The 20,922-nt window shown below is 38.9% G+C and overlaps 1 protein-coding gene across 4 annotated transcripts; it reads left to right on the forward strand.

The window, feature by feature from the left end:
• The first annotated feature begins 1,989 nt into the window (after positions 1 to 1,989).
• LOC100136935 (paired-like homeodomain transcription factor 1beta) lies at positions 1,990 to 17,687 on the forward strand. Of its 4 annotated transcripts, none has more exons than NM_001123701.1 (5): positions 2,076 to 2,170; positions 3,281 to 3,334; positions 12,732 to 12,881; positions 13,930 to 14,132; positions 15,732 to 16,460. In NM_001123701.1, the coding sequence occupies exons 2-5, from the start codon at positions 3,289 to 3,291 to the stop codon at positions 16,281 to 16,283; spliced, it is 951 nt and encodes a 316-aa protein (NP_001117173.1). In that variant the 5' UTR covers positions 2,076 to 2,170; positions 3,281 to 3,288; the 3' UTR covers positions 16,284 to 16,460. The 4 variants fall into 4 exon arrangements, with proteins under 4 accessions (XP_013979266.1, NP_001117173.1, XP_013979267.1 ...); XM_014123789.2 differs by lacking the exon at positions 2,076 to 2,170 and adding an exon at positions 2,229 to 2,765 and having other exon boundaries at positions 15,732 to 17,687; XM_014123791.2 differs by lacking the exon at positions 12,732 to 12,881 and having other exon boundaries at positions 1,990 to 2,170; positions 15,732 to 17,687.
• The last annotated feature ends 3,235 nt before the right edge of the window (positions 17,688 to 20,922 follow it).

Genomic DNA, 20,922 nt, shown 5'->3' on the forward strand with positions numbered 1-20,922 from the left:
AATCAATGCTTGGAGTTTGTCAGAATTTGTGGGTTTTTGTTTGTCCACCCAGCTCTTGAGGATTGACCACAAGTTCTCAATGGGATTAAGGTCTGGGGAGTTTCCTGGCCATGGACCCAAAATATCGTTGTTTTGTTCCCCGAGCCACTTAGTTATCACTTTGCCTTATGGTAAGGTGCTCCATCATGCTCCATTATCCATCATCCATCATCCATATAGTTTTTTTGCCACCCGTCAGAGTAGATGTCATTCCTGTTCATCTGTTCTGTTGTATTGTCATCAAATGTTAAGGTTGAATGATGACAGTTTTGTAGCTTCAATGAGGCTAACAGTGGTGTAGAGCCTACTGTCTGCAAATACCAAAATTGGAATAGATACCACTTTATTACTGTATGTACCAGCAAAGATAATACTATATTAGAACATGTAATATGCATAAATATTCAATCAACATTTTACTTTGCAGTATACAAACATAACATGATGAACAGGAATGACATTTATGCTAATTGGTGGCCAGAAATAACTATCTGAAGCAACGCCTCCAATTTGATAGGCTGCCAACGCTACAATATATTATTAAAAAGGTTAAAAATGGAACCCCTCCCATCACAAAAAGGTTCCGGTTTGAATCTTTAGACAGGGCTTCCTCACCCCAACTAAGCCATGGTACACATGTAACAAGGTCTATTAGCCCATATACTCGATAGTAAAATGACTCAAACGGTTTTTTTCCGATATTCTTTTGATTTTGATTATTAAAGATTAGTCCAATTAGCCTATACATACAACCAGTATAATGATTCATTAATTAGGCCTGTGTTAATATTTATTTCAAATTCAAAACATGTTTTTTTGCTCTTTATGCCAAATAAATAAACTAGTTAATTCATTTCATTGGGCTACATTTAATATGTTCTTTTAAATAGCTTGAAAATGTATAATAGCATTTCATAAAGAACGTGAATATGTGTATAGCTTATAAGGCTAGACAGCAGGCTGCTTCGTAATCACTTCATTAAAGGCTATTAACGAGGCAAGTCAGTAATTAAGAACAAATTATTATTTACAATGACGCGTACCGCGGACGACGCAAGGCCAATTGTGCACCGCCCTATGTGACACAGCCTGGATTTGAACTTGGACTGTAGTGAAACCTCTTGCATTGAGATGCTGTGCCTTAGACCGCTGCGCCACTCGGGAGCTCAAATTCTATTCTAGCATTAATGCTGAGCAAATGTTTATTTTCTGCTATACTGATGAGAATATAGGCTACCTAAAGCAATGTTGATGGTAAATTCACATAGGCATACAAATACCAGTGGCTCATTCATAAAAACAAAAATGTATTTAAAAGTGAAATAATGAGCTGCATGCATTATGACATTTTGCAGTGTGAACAAGTCGAATCAAATTAAAAACGTATTTAATGGCTGTGTACCTTATTAGTATGTACCTTAACGTTTGCAACTGGTTTGAAAAGGAGGGTCAATGTTTTGTAATAAAATGTTTAAATAGTTGCAACTGATAAATTAGTGCATCTGCTGCAAGCATAATTCATTTTCAGTGAGAATTGTTATTTAATGTGCAATTCTAAAGGAACTATAGCTACCCGAACCGAGCGAAATAGGAGAAAAAAAACAAATCGCCCTAAAACAATAAATATATTTTTTTACACCATATTATCTTTCCAAAATGCATTTTAAGTGCTTGCATATGTTATATTGTTAGTATTTTGTTCAAAATGTAGAGTAGGCTAGATAGCCTATACAAAACAAACCCTATTTTCCCCATGTCGAGGAAGGCTATTGGCTATAAGCCATATCTTCTTCACCAGAAATACATAAAAATTCAAACGAATTCACTAAACATATTGATATTCAAAACCATTTGTTTAGGGTTTTCTCCGCCTTTAAAAAGATCAGCTGCTTGTACATCTCCTCACCGTAGGCTATATGCGCATTACTGTATCGAGTTGCTGTCGTGTGGTTCGCCGCCGTGACGTCACCGGGACAGGAGAAAGGTCTCCAGAAGAAAACACGAAGCGACGCAGAGAAGCTATCAAAGCGCGTACTTGGACACAGCACATGCCCGCACTTAAGTGGATCTATTTCACACCTGCATGGGGACATAGTAAAGATTTGTTTATTTATTTTCTTGGAATTAACTGGTGAGTAGGCTATTCGAGTTGTGCGGAAAATATATGCCTTGGTATGTATTAATTTCTATGTTTTATTTAATCTGGCAAGTCAGTTAAATCGATACAGTGCCTTAGAACGCTGCGCCACTTGGTCCCCCAAAATTATAAGACAGTGACTCGGATTGCAAGCTCTTATTGTGTCCAAGTGTACAAGGCCTCTCCAGTCTATGTCAAGTGGAGGATACATAGGATTCGAGCCAGTGGAGGCTTTTGAGGGAAGGACGGCTCATAATAACAACTGAAACGGAGCAGATGAAATGGCATCAAACACATGGAAACCATATGTTTGAAGTATTTAATACCATTCCACCGACTCCGCTGCAGCTATTACCATGAGCCGTCCTCCCCAATTAAGGTTCCACCAACCACCTGTGTTTTGAGTATTACGCATGGGCATGCATTGACTTTTGTAGGAGAAGATTACAAACCTTGTCAGGGAATATAGGTGGGGTGTTAGAGTATTGCGATAAAACGTTGAATTGAATAATGTTTTTATGAATGAGTACATGGATGACAATAGGCTCCGACTAGAAGACGTTTGAGAAATAACAATATTACGTGAGAGGTGAGTTGTCAGAAGAAATACAACCTCATATCATAAGAAGATGTAATAAAAAATACCTCTTAATGAGTGAATGCACTCCTATTATGTTACTAATCTGACAGTGTGCGTGTGCGTGTGTGTGTGTGAGAAGATAAAAGACGTTATGTGTTTACATCACGTTAAAGATCAACTTTTGCAACGGTATCTCTGACTCTTTTAAAACTAAAGGTCAGCATAATTCCAATGAATGAATAAGTGTAGCCAAAGACTCAGCCAAAAAGGACTCTATTATTATGAATAAGTGTAGCCAAAGACTCAGCCAAGACTCTATTATTGAGCGTTTTTCGTCGTTATATTTTCATTTCTACTAAGCAAAAGGAAACGTGCGTAAACGCTGTTCAGTGGAGCCAATGCTATAGGCCAATATTATCCCTGATTAAAGTGGATTTGTCGATAGGCTATAGACAAGAAGGTTACAATGACGACCCTGTATAAATAATATGATGGTGAATGTACATTGTTATTTTGTTTTTCAGGCATCTAAATGGAACTTGTTTTGTCGAAGAATGTAACCCCTTGCGGAAATACAGGTATTACTTCATGCTTGACCGTTACATCTTTTAGACTTTGGTAACATTTTACTGGTCAAACATGGTTTATTATGCATTCATAAAGCCTGGGCAAATACTATAATATATGCTACCACAACGCATTGTCAGTTAACAAGCAGCTTATAAACGAACATGGTGTTGAGAATATTTTTTTTTTATGCACCATTGACAGCCTATGAATGCATAATAGAGCCTTCATCATACCCATAGGCGAGTATTCTCGGGTTATATGCATTTTGCATCTGGAATTCTTCGAGGTTCATGCTTCGTTATGAGGGATTTGTTACATGACAGACATATTTTGTCTGCATGCTACCTTACTGCGGCAAAAGGGGCTACTTCAGTTGTTTGACTAGGCTACATCCATTCAATGATACAATAAGTAGTTGATTGCGTAAATGTAAATTACACTGTTAATTAAATAGCAGAGGCAACGGTGGCCTTTTAGATAGGATATCGGACTTATGCGCAAACATTAGCAAAGATACCCGTTCAGTTTATTCTTGTGGTTTGGATAGCCTACAGATTTCTGGTAGGTATTTGCCAATAATATATTAAATAAATCAGGTCTGGACTATTCGTTAAAACCGTTTGCTTGCATAGACTTTTATTCTGCCTAATTACGCAGTATCACATAAATAAATGTGGACGGAAATCATTGATGGATCATAGATCTCTATAAGTTATTGTCGTGCTTTCGCATGTTTTCCCATGTCTGAACAGTCCATTTAAGTCATAGACATACGCAGTGGGGACCAGTAATTCAGGGCAGCCTGTTTTGAGCCCCACATTTTAAGCTTAAAACAAATTATATACATATAAATATACATATATAATTTGTGGAGTGGTTGAACAACGGGTTTTAATGACTCGTTGAAGTCGGATGCTTACATACAGTTAGGTTGGAGTCATTAAAACTCGTTTAAACCACTCCACAAATTTCTTGTTAACAAACTATAGTTTTGGCAAGTCAGTTAGGACATCTACTTTGTGCAAGACACAAGTAATTTTTTCAACAATTGTTTACAGACAGATTATTTCACTTATAATTCACTGCATCACAAATCCTGGGGGTCAGAAGTTTACATACACTAAGTTGACTGTGCCTTCAAACAGCTTGGGAAATTCCAGAAAATGATGTCATGGCTTTAGAAGCTTCTGATAGGCTAATTGACATAATTTGAGTCAGTTGGAGGTGTGCCTGTGGATGTATTTCAAGGCCTACCTTCAAACTCAGTGTCTCTATGCCTGACATCATGGGAAAATCAAAAGAAATCAGCCAAGACCCCAGAAAAAAAAACTGTTGACCTCCACAAGTCTGGTTCATCCTTGGCAGCAATTTCCAAACACCTGAAGGTACCATGTTCATCTGTACAAACAATAGTACGCAAGTATAAACACCAAGGGACCACACAGCCATCATACCACTCAGGAAGGAGCCGCGTTCTGTCTCCTAGAGATAGATTTACATTTTAGTCATTTAGTAGACACTCTTATCCAGAGCGACTTACAGTAGTGAATGCATACATTTCATACATTTTTCCCGTACTGGTCCCCCATGGGAATAGAACCCACAACCCTGGCGTTGCAAACACCATGCAAACACCATGCTCTACCAACTGAGCCACACAGGACCATACCTTGGTGTGAAAAGTGCAAATCAATCCCAGAACAACAGCAAAGGAACTTGTGAAGACGCTGGAGGAAACAGGTACAAACCTATCTGTATCCACAGTAAAACGAGTCCTATATCGACATAACCTGAAAGGCCGCTCAGCAAGGAAGCCACTGCTCCAAAACCGTCATTAAAAAGCCAGACTACACGTTGCAACTGCACATGGGGACGAAAATCGTACTTTTTGGAGAAAATAGAACTGTTTGGCCATAATGACCATCGTTATGTTTGGAGGAAAAAGGAGGAGCTTGCAAGCTAAAGAACACCATCCCAACTGTGAAGCACGGGGTGGCAGCATTATGTTGTGTGGGTGCTTTCCTGCAGGAGGGACTGGTGCACTTCACAAAATAGATGGCATCAGAGGAAGGAAAATGATGTGGATATATTGAAGCAACATCTCAAGACATCAGTCAGGAAGTTAAAGCTTGGTCGCAAATGGGTCTTCCAAATGGACAATGACCCCAAGCACACTTCCAAAGTTGTGGCAAAATGGCTTAAGGACAACAAAGTCAAGGTATTGGATTGGCCATCACAAAGCCCTGACCTCAATTCTATAGGAAATTTGTGGGCAGAACTGAAAAAGCATGTGCGAGCAATGAGGCCTACAAACCTGACTCAGTTACATCAGCTCTGTCAGGAGGAATGGGCCAAAATGCACCCAACTTATTGTGGGAAGCTTGTGGAAGGCTACCCGAAATGTTTGACCAAAGTCTAACAATTTAAAGGCAATGCTACCAAATACTAAATGAGTGCATGTAAACCTCTGACCCACTGGGAATATGATGAAAGAAATAAAAGCTGAAATAAATCATTTTCTCTACTATTATTATGACATTTCACATTCTTAAAATTAAGTGGTGATCCTAATTGACCTAAAACAGGGAATTTTTACTAGGATTAAATGTCAGGAATTGTGAAAAACTGAGTTTAATATGTTTGGCTAAGGTATATGTAAACTTCCGACTTCAACTGTATATATTGCATATATATTTCTTGGGGGTGCTTGCCTGTTTTGCATGTTATTTTGGCATTAATACGTGTCACATATCAGTTTGCAAACATTGTAAAAAAATGTATAATAATAATTGAGTTATTAAAGCTGCATACAAACATTGTCTCTTTTTTTGCTTTCTGCTCCAAAATGCAGGTGTTTCAGCCTAACTCAGTGCTTTCTGTGGTGGTGGGGCAGCCAGTGTTGGGGTTGTTAATGTTCTCTAGTTGTGCCATGATTGGCTCAGTGTTCTGTCACTCATGGGGACACTATGTCACTGCCAAGTCTGAGGGTAGAGCTAGAAAATATAAGGCCCTTGGGTGCTGCCATAGAGTTACATTAGAAGTGCCCATCCAAGAAGGCTCAAGGTCATTGGCCACAGGTAAAATGACGCCAAATCACATTATATCTACAGTAGCTTTGATTAGACTGATATCATAATTTCAAGTCGACATTCAACTGGCAAATCCTTTTTAATCGTTGTCATATGAATAGAAATAATGAAGAGAAATTATAGATAAAACATATCGGCGCTAATCGGCCAATGGACATAAACATTACACAACAAGTTGGAAATCGCAAATTCAACAATGAGTGTTTTGGAAGTAATCAGTTGCTAACTGCAAGCATTGCAAAGCAATCACTAGCCATATATTCAGAGGAGTGCATGTGTGGTCCCAAATCTGCAATTAATGGTCTCTTTTCCAAGCTTAGAATGATAAACATTCAACATTGGCCATGCTGTCAATGAAGCATGATTTGTGCCACGCTCAAAACAACTGTTAACTTGGAACTGGGAAATCTGACTTCAGTGACTTCAGGACAACTAGGAGCTTGAAAAAAAACTAGCTCTGACTGGGAAAATACATTTTGAACGGTCATCCAACTTGGCATTGTAAATCTGGATCTCTGGCCTCTATTTTAGAGCTATGACCTGAAGATCACTGATGTCCTCATGATTCGACCTTGTTTTTTTCGAGTTCCCAGTTGTCTTGAAAGCACCATAAATCCAGAGAATGACAGTCTTTGAGGACAAAGTTTGATGACAAAATTTTCCCAAATTGAGCAGAGCACAAGAATTTGAGTCCAAAAATGTATTGCATGCTGCTGCGTAAATGATGTGATATGCCAGGGAGATATGTATACTGTAGCTAAGAAAGTAATACTAAGTGTATGTTGTGTAGTAAGCTGTTAGTAACCCATGTGCCTAATGTGTCATGTGTCTGTCCTAGCTCGCTCATTAATTTCTTAATCGAAATTACATATTGCCTCTTATCCACTTTTGTCCCCTTATAGTTTGTACATCTCAAATGTCAATAGAAACCACATGTGTTTAAGCAAGTCAGCCATATCAGGTATTTTTTTTTAAGGCAGTAAATGAGGCTGAATGAACTGTTTCGCTGCCAGACAAGGCTCCGCTGATAGCCAGGTGTAGCAGTGGTAAGGTGTTGGGACTGCTGTTGGGAAATCTTTATGTAGGCCCTAACAGTTTGCGGGCACCGTTTGTCACCGTTATAGTGCAATGAATGTATTGTTTAGTGTTTTGTTGTGGCTTTGCTGGCATGCATCCCACTTTCTTTCTTTTTTTGCCCCACCAAGATTTACATGCTAAAATCGCCACTCGGCATACGTAAAATATTGATGAGGACGTAACATAACTTTTTACTTGCATGGCCTATAGGCTATTGAAGAGAACACGAGGCAAGAGTGATTTAACGTCTATGACTCTAAAGCAGACTGAAGCAATATGGTACAAAGTAATAGCCATTAATTCATGAGTGGGATGATGGAGACATTTTGAATGAAACATTTGTTCAAATGTCAGGGTGGATATCGGGAATGGGTCACACGTCCTTGGACCAAGTATCCACTCAAGATTGCGGAGATGTGATGATCGCTAAGTCAATAATGTCATTAAGTCCATAGCCTTTTCCAGTTACGCACGGTGTCCGATTATATTCGAGACACAGTGTTTTCGTTGCCCCTTCAGTGTTTTTTTTGTTGTTGACTAAGACAAAAAGGACACGATAAAAATACTTTTTGGTTTGGTTTGTGATCGTTGAGTTTATTTTCAGTCCTCCGAAAAAAGATTACTGTTTATATTGCTACTGCCTTTAACCTGTCTTGGTGGATGAAAAGGGTTTTGTAAACCATCCCTTCCGCAAGTGGCAAGTACCATATATTTGAAAACGCATTATCAGACGAGCCAACAATACGCGCATGAAGGCCAATAAGAACGTTCAGCACCAATGTATTTGCAAAAATATCAACAGATTAGGCCAATGATATAGATTGTCAATACGATAACACTAACAGTCCTGCCTCTAACATAGGCTAGGAGCCAAAGCCCAAAAGGATGCTGACTACATCTCTGTTGGTAGTTATTTATGATGGGCATCTCTAACACACACACACACAGGCAAACATTCATTTGATTGTGCATAACCTTTATTTAACTAGGCAAGTCAGTTAAGAACAAGTTCTTATTTTCAATAACGGCCTAGGAACAATGGGTTAACTGCCTTGTGCAACCTTTCGGTTACTAGTCCAACGCTGTAGCCACTAGGCTACCTGCCACCCCTCTCTTCAAATCGCTTCACCGCGAGTCCCCCTACTGAGGCTTTTCAGGCGTCCTCGAACATGTTCGATTTCACGGCAACTCACATTTGACTTGTTTTTAACGGTTTGAGATTGGTTTCTGAATAGTTTAGACATCTTAATTCGCCGAGATGTTTGTGTGGAATGGATGTTCCTCTTGATTTTATGTTGCTGGCTCAGTTCTTCCCTTTACCAGTGTGAATACTTACCATTAACATTTCAATCAATTTGACAGTTGAAAGGCAATAGCTACATGAATTGAAAAATGTTTTGTTTCTAGATTATGTGAAATTTAACTTCAATTGACCCCAATTCACAGCCTTGAGAGTGGACGCCACAATAAGGCAAATGCCTTATACTTCGTTGATTTATATGATTCCGTTTTTTTTATTGATAAGATATGCGCGTAGAGCTACTTTCGGATGAAAACATGGCGTGCATTCAATGCTCAATAAAACTCACTTTCCAAAGAGGTTCAATAGCCTAAATAAAAACAATATTGCATTAAGCATGGCGAGGAACCTGAACAAATGAATGAAAAAGTACGTGATTGTTGAAAGGTTGCACAATTGCCTTTTGAAAGACCCTTAAAGGACTCTTTCCAGTTCGACAGGGTCTCATGCTAAAAGTAAATGTCATTAAATGAATCGGAACGTCAAAGGTTCAGGCTGCTGCCCAGTCACTATGGAAGGGGAACGGAAGGGTCATGGCTAGAAGGGATCCAGTTTTTGCCAAATTTACGTCAGATTTGAATTTTAGTAGCTGGTTATGAGAACTTACTCAGCTGGTTAGGATAATTAACGTAGCAGGTTAGGATAATTGGGTTAAGGTTAGGAAAGGGTTTTGGGTTAAGGTTAGCAACATAAAATGCAAAAATAATAACTTTTGACGTTAATTTGACAAAAGCTGGACATTTTCTAGCCATGACCCTATGGGTGGGGGAAGCTCTAGTCTAGAACGCACATTCTATTTTGCTTAGGAGGATATTAAAACTCTCTCCATGGTTAAAGTAGTCAAAAGTAGATGTCATTGTTGTAAAACACCGTGAGCGTGCTTCATTTACTATCATTCTAAATTGTAATACTGAATTCTTTTGCCATGTTTATTGTATATTACGCCAATTTCCCCAATGTGGACAGTTTGTGTTATTACATTACACACGCTCGCAATTTACATTTACATTTTACATTTTAGTCATTTAGCAGACGCTCTTATCCAGAGCGACTTACAAATTGGTGCATTCACCTATAATATCCAGTGGAACAACCACTTTACAATAGTGCATCTAAATCTTTTAAGGGGGGGTTAGAAGGATTACTTTATCCTATCCCAGGTATTCCTTGAAGAGGTGGGGTTTCAGGTGTCTCCGGAAGGTGGTGATTGACTCCGCTGTCCACAAACAATTGAGTGGAATTTCACATCCTTTTTGCTTCCGATTGGTGATGTTAATAACACGTTTACAGTCATCACGAATAGATTACATCAATTATTCATTGCTTTAAGCAGATGAATAATTGAATAATAATAATCATTTTAATGAACTATATTTGGTTTGGGACCGTTGATTGTGTTAAACATGCCTCTCCATTGCAGGATTTTGAACGCCTTTATAATGTTTAAACTAAATGGCACAGAACATTCGGGGAGCTCTTTTTATAACCGTTGATGGCAGCACACCAATAGGCCTACACTGGTTGGAGAGTCAAACTATCACTTAAATAACAGCCAAACCTTGTCAGTGTTGACATCCTATGCCGGGCCGTGATTCGTTGAAGTTAAAGCAACTGATTTGTTTCTGTCTCGTTTCGGCAGCCTCCTCGTATCTCCATCTGACATGACTTCAACAAATTCTCTTCTAACCAGTCATGTAAAAAGTATTCTCAGATTCCATGTGGCATTTGAATAGTGTTAGTTTATACAGCGCATACAGCCCAAACGTTGCCACCTGTTCAATTTATTTCAAGATGATATCGATGGAAGTGACTAACAAAAATTAAAGTGTACTCACTGCGTTGGTGACCCATTTGAATCAAAATGCAACAATTCAAAAAGTAGCTAGATATCTTTCCACGTTGTCCTCTAACCTCTAATGTGCACATTATTCCTCTATTCAGTGTGGTTTTTGAGCTGTGTTCGTTTGTTTTAACAGGACGTGTAACCTCCTCTCCTCCCTCTCGGGCAATTGATTTCAAGGTGATAATCAATATATGTGTGATTGACAAAAACAGTGTTGCGTTTCTTTTTATGTTGGGGAAACTCGTTACAAAATGAACTGTCTCCTGCAGGTTGTCCTTGAACCAGTAATGTAAAAATGCCTGTATCTCCAGTGTCCATGTGGTTTTTGACTTTTGGAATTTCAACCGTGCATTGGCGTACAACCTGATTTCCCCCCTAATCGATATGAGTGATTTATTGCCAATTGTGAAAACAACAGGGTTTTTGGTGCGTGTGCAGTTTATACGGTGCTCATTTAAAAAAAAAAAATACACGTGAAAACTGTGTTTTGAAATTGGACTATTTATCAAAATGTATCGTCAACAGGAATCAGCGACAGCCTGATCCTCATTTTCAACCTACATTTCAGGAATATGCCTATAAATTGATATTTCAATAGAATTGTACTTAATCAGGTAAAAACTGCAGATTTATTTATTTTGAAGCCTACAAACATCTAAAACGCTTAGCACTTGCGCTTGCAACAAGGCGTGGAGATCGTGCGCAATAGAAGCTGCCTAAAACAAAATACCTGGCCAATGTAATTGTAATACTGCATGTTATTGGGACCATAAAATCATCCAAAACCAAATAATATTTGCAGATAAGTTTCAAGGATTTTGACACTGCGCGCCTTGTCTTCATTCTTTTTCATTCACATGGTTATCAACTTAAAACGAGTTTGCATTGTGTTTGCATATTGTTTTTATTGTTTAAGTGATTGATAATGGTGTTGACTCCCTAGCATGGTTTACTATTTTCCATTTATTTTAACGCTACAGTGTGTGACAGACATTTCACTTAAATTACGGGAAAATATGCTACTGTCAATAGGTCTAGAATATAATATAGAGCCTTTCTCCTTAAAAACAAAACAAGGCCAACATAGAGGTCGAAATGTAATATTTGAATATATGTAAATGAATCACAGAAAATCTATTTCTGTGAATTTAATTCAAGATTGGATTCAAGTGGCTGGGCTCGTTATGTGTCATGTGACGTTTCATCTCAGTCCATCTCTGACCAAGCAGCAGGCGCCACTGATTTCACACACACGCACGCACGCGCACGCGCACACACACACACACACACACACACACACACACACACACACACACACACACACACACACACACACACACACACACACACACACACACACACACACACACACACACCACTTCGTTCTTTTGACACAAGGTCTGCCTCACCTTCTTTTTTTAGGTGATTGTTTAGAAGGCCTGAAAATATACCTCATCAAATCGTCCCGACACATGAACTGATAGACTATTAGGGCTACGGCAGATTTTGCAGCAGTGTCATTGTTTCATATACATAGGCTACTAAATTATAAATTAGGTAGCCTACTTTCCATATATGTTTGGCCTTGAAAATAACAGGGCAGGCCTATATGCAAATGTTTATTGAGCTCAGTTCATATACGAGATATACATTGCGTGTGCATGTGTAGGCTCTAAGTTAACTAAGGGCACCCAGCTGCAGGGCCGTTCCATTGCGCTGAAGCATATTTCAAACATGCCTGAATAAAGGGCCCATTTTCTTCAAATTTTTCTAAGGCAACGCAACTTGCGGTTGCCTCATGCGCTCCGCTGGGATACCCCCCCCAACCCCCCGCCCCAATACCCCCCCCGCCCCCTTGACCCCCTCACACCGGGCATATCCCCACCAGCGGAATCTGAAAGCATTAGGCTGTCAGTGCTGCGAGGAAAATAGTCTGTTTATCTGGAGAACAAATTCATGAAAATCATTTTTTTAAATTCTTGCAATGGCAAGTGTTTGGCTACAGATGGAAATCTAAACACTCTTGTTGACGTTTGAGAAAGCTCGTATATAGAGGATTTAATACTTATTTTTAATACGGCACCATTATTTTCAAGGTGGAATGAATTTGGACAGAATCGCAGAGACCGTAAGACCCCCACCGACGCGCGACATGGCCTCTACGTTTCATTTGCCGAGAACTGCAAACAACACTCGAGAAACGTTGGAGAACTCAAGCAGCGAGTCATCAGATACTGAAATAACAGGTACATTATTAACGGTGTAATGACATTGCATTACATACTGTCATTATTGCTAGGTAGGTTATACAACAGGCGTTTTGTTGTGTTAAACATTAAAGGCTAAAAAGCTACGTATGTGTGTAATGTATTTGATATTAAGAGAAACTCATACGTAGCTTACAACTTTGTCCAAAGCATTGAGCAATAACAAATATATTCGAAACACAAAGCACCTTCTGTGAATGAAATAAATAACTTGCAATTGTCGTGTTTTAGTAGGCCTAACAATAAGCTTACAGTTTGAATATTTTCTGCACATTTAAACAAATGACATGCAGGAGTTATAATAATTGTTTGAAGTTATATTTTGTGCTCCTGCGGAATATTTGGTATTTTATATTCCACTCCTCCTCATCAGTTATATGATATCAATATATAGACCTAATACTAAAGAGATAATAAGACGTACGCTTAAGAAGAATATGGCTAGCCAATACATTCAGCAGCTTCAATATGGCTAGTTTGTTTTAAACTGATCTTTCTTAAAAATAAATATTGCCCTTCTTTACGTCTAGCTTTTTTAAAGGTATGAAATGTAGGCGTTCTTGTAAAGACACGCATGGACAAGATAATGGACTCTAGATAAGACTGGACAAACGTTGCAACAAAAGCAACGTTCTAAGTTTATGCCGATTAATTTCTAACAGAGCGTCTAAAATAATCAATATTGAACCCGGAGCAAATCTGTTAATGTTTGACGACCGTGATAGCCTGCTGGTAGTCTTTGTAGGCCTTACAGACTTTTGAAAGTTGACATTTACTTTAGTGATTTACGGACACTTCAAACAATGTTAGAATCACCCTGCCAGGTATATTATGCTTTTCTGCAGCAGAAGTAAACCATTTGTTAAAAATTGCACATGCGTTTCGTACATACTGTTTCTAGACTCATGAGCTGAGATTGTACAGAAAACATTTGGGTGAGTGGTACCCCTCTGTGTAAAATCAAAGTAGTCTGACTCAGTATAAGCCACAGTAAAATAACAAGAATGTATATGTTTGTTTTTCACAGAAAAGGAGAGGAGTGTGGAACACAGAAGTGACGATGGAAACGCAGATGACCCCAAAAAGAAGAAAGCGAGGCGGCAGAGGACTCATTTCACCAGCCAGCAGCTGCAAGAGCTCGAGGCCACCTTTCAGCGGAACCGCTACCCCGACATGAGCACGAGAGAGGAAATAGCTGTGTGGACCAACCTCACCGAGGCCAGAGTCAGGGTAAGTGAGTCGAGATGCGTTTTAGCCCGTGCTTAAAACATGTGTATATACAAAGGGAAACCATAAAGACGTGAATTAATGAAAGTAAAAATCTTTCCATTTAAACCTGTTCTGGGTTTATTGCTTGACTTCAGGCCAACACTGGAATACCACTTGGATGATATCGTTGCAATAATTAACACACTTTATGAGGTAGATTTTACGCTATAATTTCCCTCCATCTTTTTTTTGTGTTTGTGTGTGTGTGTGGGGGGGGGGGATAGATACAACTGTATCTATCAACTTTTGATGACATTGTATCAACTATGTTCTTATATATACTTACAGTATCTGCGCCAATTCATTTTGAATATTTATTTCGGCAACAGTTAATTTGACATAGGTCTTATTATTGCTATAATGTGTATTGTTCACTACACGTCCACTGTAACGTGTTCCTCTAGAAACGTTTTACAGCAGAAATGTTTAGTGTAGTGCAATGAGTAATAGCATATTACCATGCATACACATGTTCTTGCGAGTAATTGCACATTAGGCCCATGGAAAACCCTTTTCGAAAAATTCAACCCAAACCACCTAAACAAATCGGGTTTTTTAATTACAATATAGGCAAGAAACAAGATAAGCTTGAGTTTTTTTGTGTGTCCTGGGCCTAAAATTAACGTATGTCCTATGTGTAAACGTACCAGTACATTTAAGCCTACATATCAAAACAACATTGCACTAGTTAGTTGGCAAGAAGTCGACAAATGAGGCCAATAAGCGCCCAATATCATTTTAATTGTAATTTTTTGATTGCGAATATATTATGATTATCCATACATCTATAGAATACTTCCAACATTTCGAAGAGAATCACAAACTCTTATTGACGCCCAAGCAGTAGGACATCATAACATTTACCTTATATTATCCAACAGAAGTGAATTACACACTCTCTTAAAATAGACGCACAAGAGTAACACCTTTTTTTCCTGAAACAGCTGTTTTGCAAGGGGCCGTGCAAACACTTAACGGTTATTGATAATACAACTATTGATAATAATGATTGTATGATCATTCGATCAGTAGCCTGCTAGGTTAGGCTTACATTTTGATGAATTTGATTGTGCATAGTGCCTATGCAGACGTGAGAGCGGCGAGATATAGGCCACAGCAAAACACAATGATGAGGAGGCTTTTCTAGCTAAATATAACCCACCACTGTGCAGCTCTAAGCTTATGGTGTCACATCGTTCATGTCTTTGTGGACAATTTATCTTTAGCCTACAACCGTGTTCCCCGGAAGACTATACATAGCCCCACTTCCAATTATATACCCTAAGACTCCTGATTTGTTTCCATTATAAAGTACAAACGAAGTGTTCTTCTAATAAAAACATTAGAGAGCCAATTTTGTGAAGTTGTGGCAAAACTATATTCTAGGTTTTTTAATCATTCATAAGCTAGGCTGTATGTTTTCTAGTTGACTGTTATGGATTTATTATAAATGTTACAAATAATAACATAATAACACAACTATTGTTATTATTATGACATTATATTACTGTTATAGATCGCATGTTGAATAAATGTTTTATTTTTGTCTTTGATCTTTAGGTGTGGTTCAAAAATCGCAGGGCCAAATGGAGGAAGCGTGAACGCAACCAGCAAATGGACCTGTGCAAGAGCAGCTACCTGCCCCAGTTCAGTGGCCTCATGCAGCCCTACGACGACATGTATCCCGCCTACACCTACAACAACTGGACCAACAAAGGACTGACCCCGGCTAATCTTTCCACAAAGAACTTCACTTTTTTCAACTCAATGAGCCCACTCACATCCCAGTCAATGTTCTCAGCTCCTAACTCCATCTCCTCTATGACTATGGCCGGAGGTATGGGGGGCCACTCGGCTGTACCGGGGATGCCGACTGCGGGCCTGAACAACATCAGCAATTTTAACGGCATCGGCACCGCTACAATCAACTCAGCCATGTCCTCGTCGTCCTGTCCGTACGGGCCTCCCGGTTCCCCTTACAGCGTATACAGAGACACATGTAACTCTAGCCTTGCGACCCTGAGACTGAAATCGAAACAGCACCCAACCTTTGGATACAGCGGGTTGCAAAGTCCCGGGTCTAGCCTTAATGCCTGTCAATACAACAGCTGACGTATCAGCCGTGATAGAAAGTAATTTTGCGGACAGCTCTAAGCCTAGTAGCCTAGCCTACCTGCGAATGGAGCGAAAGACAACTTAACTGGATTAGTTGCAATCATTTATTTTTCAAATGAATTATGCGGGTTGTAGCCTATGTGTTTACCAATTAACTTGTAGGCTACAACAATTTAAATGTCCATGTTTTTTGGATTTAAAAGTGATGATGAAGACGTGTTTAATTGCAACATTGTACATTAGCCTACATAAGAAACAGACAAAGGAACTCCTATGCATGTTCGCTTACTTGCTTTGAGGGCTCAAACCCATTTGAACGTGACTTGTATTGGTCTAGGCCAGCGTTTCCCAAACTCGGTCCTGGGGACCCCAAGGAGTGCACGTTTTGTTTTTTTGCCCTAGCACTACACAGCTGATTCAAATATTCAACCAAAACCCACTTGGGGTCCTGAGGACCGAGTTTGGTAAACGCTGGCCTAGGCCCTGTACTCTTGGTCTTGGATTAGAAACAGTTTGGTAAACGCTGGCCTAGGCCCTGTACTCTTGGTCTTGGATTAGAAACAGTTTGGTAAATGCTGGCCTAGGCCCTGTACTCTTGGTCTTGGATTAGAAACAGTTTGGTAAACGCTGGCCTAGGCCCTGTACTCTTGGTCTTGGATTAGAAACAGTTTGGTAAACGCTGGCCTAGGCTCTGTACTCTTGGTCTTGGATTAGAAACAGTTTGGTAAACCCTGGCCTAGGCCCTGTACTCTTGGTCTTGGATTAGAAACAGTTTGCTAAATGCTGGCCTAGGCTCTGTACTCTTGGTCTTGGATTAGAAACAGTTTGCTAAACGCTGGCCTAGGCCCTGTACTCTTGGTCTTGGATTAAAAACAGTTTGCTAAATGCTGGCCTAGGCCCTGTCCTCTTGGTCTTGGATTAGAAACAAAAATGTGCAACACATATAACTAGACATATCCGGACTCTGTAGAATAAATTTTTTATTGTACATAGCTTAGACTTTTATGTTGCTCATGTGCTTTACCGTTTATGCAGGGGGTGCCACTGGCCCACCCAATTGTGTCCTGTTTCTGTAGCGTGACTTTACTTTTAAATGCTCTGTCTTGAGTATTTTTGTTTTATTTGTTTGCTAAAATAGAAATTCTGCATTTTTAACTTGGGTGAAAAGTGTTTTGTACGAGTTGATAATAATGTAAGATAAAGCAAAGTCCATTATTCTGTATTCAAAGGTGATTGAAAAGTAACTTCATGTGTTTATGGTAATATGTTTGAATAAACTACAGCAGAAAGAAGTGCATTTCAGATATAAAACAAGGGAAAAGGTATACATGACAAAACATAATATGTTCTAAGTTTATGGAATAAAAGATAGGAGTGCAAAATAAATAGCCTATATCTATAGCCTACAATTAATTATTTCACTGATGACAACTCAAACCAATCTTCAGCTGCACACATTTAAACACCCCTAGAGCAAGGGTTCCCAAACCTGACCATGTAAAAAAAAGCGATATAATTACAAATGATAGACTAACTTTTTTAATTATGGCTATGAAAGTCTTTTACAAATCAGTCTGACAGACCTTTGGCAGTATTTCAATCTGAAGCAGTATGGTGGTTTGAAGTGACTGAAATCAGAATCAGAACGTTATTGGCAATCATTTTGTATGATATTCTGTGTAGAAAATAACATCCCCTCTGGGCACAGACATCAGTTCAACGTCTAGTTTTTGATTTACATTTGGTTGAGTTGTCAACTAGCGTGAATTCAACGTGAAATTAACCAAACATTTCACCATGTCATTGAATTTAGGCTAAAGGTTGGATAAAAAAATACGAAATTCCCTTAGTTGATGACTTTTTGAAAATCCAATCAGTTTTCCCAAGTTGATTGAACATCATGACATATATTTTTTGGTTGAAATGACGTGGAAACAATGCTGATTCAACCCGTTTTTGCCCAGTGGACATCTTTAACCAGGTTTCCATGCAAAGTAGGCTACATGTCAGATAGCATATTTGTCGGTAAACTTTCCAAATGTTGACAAAACTAAATAAGCCTACCTTAACAAGATGGAACCTTTTTGTGTAGTTAAAATTATTTACGTGAGAAATGGCGGTGGTAAGCCTTTATGCGGAAATATTGATATAATAACCATCATATCAAAGTAAACTTGGAGTCAGGAGATGATGTGTAATGTGATTCTCCCACTATGACTCGGGAAAGCATGCAGTTTATTAGGCTACAGATTAAATAAATGATGACTTCACAGGGTGGTGAAAGTGCACGGTGATGAGCTTGTGGCACTTTTCCAATAAATATTGAGGTTTTTATTTTGGTGACATGGTAGTAGATGCTTGGTTGCGTGTTTGTCATGTACAAATAATCTCACTCTTTTGTCCATAATAATCTCATCATGTACTATAATATATTTGCGCAATGTATCTGCGAGCGGGCACATTCGATATAAAACTATTTTTATTTTATTTATAAAACGACCCGTAGAATTGAAAATGCAATGGAAACCCTATTTAAATTGTATTTTTTATTCGGTACATTTGAATTTAACCGCAAATGTTATTTTTATGTGCACTAAGTCATCATACACAGCCTTTTATCCACAGCAAGTCGATTTGATAGAAACACATCTCTCGTGAAGAAATGCGCATATTTTTTTTATATAAAATGAACCCTGTATCACCAAATATGTATATTTTCATTTACAATTGTATTTATCCATGAAATAAATAACAACAGCTCATCCAATAATGTTATTGTAGACTAGGCTACTCCCATATCATATAAACAGAGTAAATAATAGAAGGCGACTTTACCGTTAGGCTATTTTTTAACATAGTAAAAGAAGAACCGTTATCGACACGAGGCTAAATAGTAAATGTTTTCAAACAAACCAAATAGCCAATGCGTATCACACAGTAAATGTTTCCAAATAATATCACAATCATAAACTAGCCATACTTAACGATTCCTCCACAATGACTTCCATCCAGTTCATCATAATAAGAAAACTGTCTGGACCAGATCATCACCTTCATCACCACTGCTCTTCAAAGTCACTTCTAACCCATGTGTCGTGGTAAACGATTCAGTTTCCATATTTCTTTATGCACAAAACAAACAAATAAACAATATTTCTGCCTCACCGACGCAAAGGCAGTTCTAGCTTGTATGGCTCCCTGGGTGAACCCCCCCCCCCAAAAAAAGCACCATTCTACACTAACTGTAATTTTTATTAAGACATTTGGAACAACACAAATAAATAATCATAACATTTAAAATTATATAAATATAAAAAATATATATATACAAAAAGAAGACTCAAAAAGAAGTAACAAAGACAAACATAAACAAATTTGTCTTGATTTGGCACTCGAGCATCAATACATTACCCATCCCCCAAGAGTTAAGACTAAACCAATTCACCTTGGTGGTGTGCAGACTGGTTTTATATTATTCTTAACGATTTCGCACAAACCAGAAAAAAATACAACAATATTTCTGTGAAAATATATATTCACAGTATTATGAATTAATTGTGGTTTATTTAGTAGCATTTTGTAGTGTGACTGATTTTACGAATTGCATTAGTACTGTACAAGAGGTGCGCTCTTTGATAAATTCCCCCGCTCCCCCTACCTCGGGCTTCCAGTGGGGAGACGTATGGTCAACCTACCCCCGCCCCCCTCTCCATCTCATACTTCTGAGTGGGAGACCTTCCCAGGCAGTAGCCTGCCTAGCTCACAAACTAGAATCAGGGCGCCCACTCAGACAAGGATAATTGACCCACAGTCCCACACGGTGACATGATATCATTGATGTGACGTGCAAATGAGCGATAGAAAACCGATCGCGCAAATGTCACTATTCCAAATGTTTTTGTGCGGGCGCCCTGTGCCACCTTGGGCGGCTGCCCATGTCGCCTATAACTAAATCCGCCACTGCACGGACGTGTTGACGACCTCGTTGGCGTCACCGAGTTTCATCACTCAGTGAGGCTTCGGTCAGATATTTTGTGCTTTGGTATACAAATGAGCAGTGGCGATTTTAGCATGTAAATCTTGGTGGGGCAAAAAAAAAAAACATGCATGCCAGCAAAGATGCATGCCAGCAAAGTCAATACACAATACAACACAACATTAAACAATACATTTATTGCACTATAACGGTGACAAACGGTTCCCACAAACTGTTAGGGCCTACATAATGCTGTCCCAACAGCAGAGTCCCAACAGCAGTCCCAACACCTTATCACTGCTACATCTAGCTATCAGCGGAGCCTTCTCTGGCAGCGAAACAGTTCATTCAGCCTCATTTACTGCCTTTTAAAAAAACATAGCTGATATGCTGACTTGTTAAACACATGTGATTTCTACTGACAATTGAGATGTACAAACTATAGCATAAGGGGACGGCGAGCGAGCTAGGACGGATGTAGTCAATATAACTACTTGTTCAGCACTTTTGAAATGTACAGCTACAGAATTCAGAACCAAAAAAAAACAGATAATCAGTGCTTTGGTATACAAATGAGCAGTGGAGATTTTGTCATGTTCTTACAGTATTCTCCCTGTACACCAAGTCAGAACTGTAGGATAAACTGTAGAATAAATAAAG

This window comes from Salmo salar, chromosome ssa10, assembly GCF_905237065.1.
Source record: "Salmo salar chromosome ssa10, Ssal_v3.1, whole genome shotgun sequence".
In the NCBI taxonomy this organism is placed as follows: Eukaryota; Metazoa; Chordata; class Actinopteri; order Salmoniformes; family Salmonidae; genus Salmo; species Salmo salar.